Consider the following 3,206-nt stretch of genomic DNA (forward strand, 5'->3'; position numbering starts at 1 on the left):
GCCAGTAAATAAACGAGAGAAGCAAACATTGTAATTTCTATTTTTAAACCTTTGACTTCAACATTCTGTTGATCAGAATCAGCTTGTCATTTTGTTTGTGCAATGAATGAACGAAAGACTAAGCCAATAACATGTTAATGAAGCCACTCCATGATCGCTTCTTCGTCTATTTAAAGGGCTCAGCGTACTGAGTCTCCTTATTCGATGAGCGTGATATTTCCATCACAGAAAACCTCCGCAATTTACACTCCTTAAACTATGGGCCGGATAAGCGTTCTGGCATTCCTTCGTGAACATATGCGGCTGCAAAGAATATTCCATCATTTTCAGAAGATATTCTACCCTATCGTCGCTGCTGTTGGTATTCCTGGTGCGTATCAATCTCACATTAGTGTTTCAATTGTACATTTAATCTTTGCCGAACTTCACCAGGTAATGTCCTATTCCAAACACTCGGGTGTTGGTGACATTATGATTTCTTCATCGTAAAAACAGTAATGTTTCTGTATCTCAGTGGAATTCTATCGGTCAATCTGACTCTCTCTCTATTTCTCTCCCTCTCTCTCTCTCGCACACACACACACACACACACACACACACACACACACACACACACACACACACACACACACACACACACACACACACACACACACACACACACACAGACTTAGCAACTCTTACCCCTGCTCCTCAATGAGGGGGGGGGGGGGGGGTTCGTGACGTCATTTAACGTTGCTGATATTCAGATGTTTATTTTATTATGAAGTTTTATTGCCCGTTTTTTAAATTTTTACCATTTCCGTCTGTGTCCCGTTCGCGTATGAGAGAGATTTTTTTTTTGGATCGATCATGCACGTGAAACGTGCCATTTTTTTTAGTTGCCGTGGATATCTGTCTGTGTTCTGCATTGTTTCATTTTCTTTCTGTTACTGCATTAATTTGCTTTGTTTCTGAATTTCTCGCAGTTTGTCCGTGTGGGTTAAAGTTAATTAAATACCGCAAAAACTATGATATGCTTTCAAACAACCATTGGTATGAACGACAGTAATTGATGACCAGAAGGTCGGCGTGGGTTCGAATTCCCCACTGACACAATAAATAAAAGAATCAAGGAACTCCACTGAGAAGATAAATCCCGCCCGTCAACATGTTCTGGCCAGAAAACGATTTTCTCAAACTTGCGAGGCGTTGTGAAAAAAAGTTAAATTCTAAATTGAGAATAGTGTTTTTAACCGAATATCAGAAAATGTGTTTAAAGAGGAACAAAGACGCTCTACGTTTCAGTTTGAACAGACACTTTGTGGTTTTTCAGTTTATTTTAATTATTTTGTAAATACAACAGCGCGTGGGTGTTTGTGTGTGTATGTGTGTGTGCGTGCGTGTGTGTGTGTGTGTGTGTGTGTGTGTGTTTGTGTGTGTGAGTGTGTGTGTGTGTGTGTGTGTGTGTGTGTGTGTGTGTGTGTTTACCTGTAAGTGTATAGGCGCACTCACCCGCGATTGAAAAAGAGAGAAAGACTATCATGAACACTGAACAGTATGTGTTTGTGCACTGCAGTCTAGAGAAACGGTCTTTTGTCGGGTTGAAAGCATACAACCAGGAGATGATAAAATTGAACTTAATAATTTTGAAACAATCCAACGCCCTTTCTAAGAACAGTTGCAAAAGGAAAGTGTCGGCATCCCCACTCACGTGATTACACGCGACCAAAGATACTGCTACAAATAATGCCTTTACGCAGAGTTTCTCATCATGATCCGAAAAGATCATTCTGACTTTGGATAATAACCAAAGACATTTTCATGCCTTTGGGATTATATTAGTGAAGTCGTCTTCGACGTAATGATTATGAATCTGGAAATAAATGTCAATAGTTTCAACTCACTTTTTTTTGGGAATCCATCACAGGTAGAAAGAACTACGCACATGATCACGTTATTATTCTTTATTAATAGCTATGTTCTGTTTCATCCCTTATTAACAGCTAACATAATCGTAATGGTGATTGTCTATCGGCGAAGGTGCGGTCTCTCCAGATGTGTCACTCGCTACATGGTGGCTATGGCAGCTGCAGATCTACTGGTCATGATCTTCGACCTCACATTAATGCACATTCCTATTGTCTTTCCGTACAATTTCCGGTTTATGTTGCTTCTCCCCGTGTGTAACATCCATTCAGCTCTCATTTATGCGGTAAGAGATGCTTCTGTCTGGTTCACCGTCGCTTTCACATTTGATCGATTTGTGGCCATCTGCTGCCAAAAACTGAGAACGAAATATTGTACCGAGAAAACAGCGGCCATGGTTCTCGGAACACTGACGGCTTTCGTCTGTTTGAAGGACACCACTTGGTACTTTATGGAAATGAAAGTCTATCGCCTTGGGAAGAATCCAGGGTTCTGTGGTGTGGAAAATGGTGTAACTTATTCAGTGGTATGGGGAACAATCGAACTTCTTCATTATATTTTCACCCCATTTATCCCTTTTTTTCTCATTCTATTCCTCAATGCTTTAACCGTCCGAAACATTTTAGTTGTCAGCAGGGCCCGCAGGCGTCTTCGGAGTCAAGTCCATTCAGGAAGCTCAAAAGACATTGAAATGGAGAGCCGACGTAAAAGTATAGTGTTGCTGTTTGTCATCTCGGGAAATTTCATCTTCTTATGGACAATGTTTACCATAAATGTAATGCTCAGAAGATTGTTTTGGTTAGGGATTCGGGTTAATAATACTAATGTCGTCGTCCATGAGCTTGGATTCATGTTACAGCTTTTGAGTTGTTGTACAAACACTATCACATATTCCATGACGCAAGATAATTTCAGAAAGCAGCTGAAAGGCATGGCGAAATACCCATTTTCTAGAATTGCTGGAATTATTAAACCGAAAAATACCCAAAAGTGATCTTAGCATCAGAAACACATTCAAACGCATCCCCGCACCGCTCTCTCACGGTCATGTGTGAAGTGGGTGCACTGTTCGTGCTACCAACATGATGTGCACTTCCTTGACACTATTGTAAACGGAGGGAAGCTGGGGTGCTCAATTTCAGATAACAGTGTAAATTCAGTTTCGCGTCCAGCAGATAAAATCCCGATTTCATCCGCGTCTGAACGAGTTTAGGCATCGGGTGATAGATGCCCAGTTTGGAGATGATATATCAAGTGGAAATTGGCGCGTTTTATGGAATTATATTATTATGCTCTAT

General features: G+C 40.8%; 1 protein-coding gene across 1 annotated transcript; it reads left to right on the top strand.

Annotated features, from left to right (window-relative positions):
• The first annotated feature begins 1,999 nt into the window (after positions 1–1,999).
• Positions 2,000–2,902, top strand: LOC138742050 (cysteinyl leukotriene receptor 1-like). The gene has a single exon (XM_069896244.1). The coding sequence runs from the start codon at positions 2,000–2,002 to the stop codon at positions 2,900–2,902; it is 903 nt and encodes a 300-aa protein (XP_069752345.1).
• The last annotated feature ends 304 nt before the right edge of the window (positions 2,903–3,206 follow it).

The sequence above is a fragment of the Narcine bancroftii genome, chromosome 8, assembly GCF_036971445.1.
Source record: "Narcine bancroftii isolate sNarBan1 chromosome 8, sNarBan1.hap1, whole genome shotgun sequence".
In the NCBI taxonomy this organism is placed as follows: domain Eukaryota; kingdom Metazoa; phylum Chordata; class Chondrichthyes; order Torpediniformes; family Narcinidae; genus Narcine; species Narcine bancroftii.